A 241-nucleotide genomic window follows, 5' to 3' on the forward strand; every position below is an offset into this window, starting at 1 on the left:
GATTTTTGGGGGGTAGAGACACGGAGGGGGGTCTCATACTTACATCGGCGTTCTGGTAGGCTGTGACAGCGATGAACTGGGTCTCGGGGAAGGCGAAGGTGTGAGTGTGCGGGGAGGGATATCCCTCCTCACCCTCACCCTCCTTCACCTCCGTGACGTGCAGCCGAGGCTGGTACTTGTGCAGCGACTGCAGCACGATCATCTGGGGGGGCAGAGGGAGGTCAAGGGGGGGCACACGGGC

General features: G+C 62.2%; 1 protein-coding gene across 1 annotated transcript in view; it reads right to left on the bottom strand.

The window, feature by feature from the left end:
- Positions 1-43: 43 nt before the first annotated feature.
- LOC103804190 (T-box transcription factor TBX21-like) overlaps positions 44-241 on the bottom strand; it is a gene marked incomplete at both ends in the record, with an annotated part of 600 nt that continues 402 nt past the window's right edge. Inside the window, one exon of the mRNA XM_009076788.1 lies at positions 44-210. Within this exon, the coding sequence (XP_009075036.1) occupies positions 44-210 (167 nt within the window). The remainder of the gene's footprint in view (positions 211-241) is intronic.

This window comes from Acanthisitta chloris, unplaced genomic scaffold, assembly GCF_000695815.1.
Source record: "Acanthisitta chloris isolate BGI_N310 unplaced genomic scaffold, ASM69581v1 scaffold37366, whole genome shotgun sequence".
NCBI lineage: Eukaryota > Metazoa > Chordata > Aves > Passeriformes > Acanthisittidae > Acanthisitta > Acanthisitta chloris.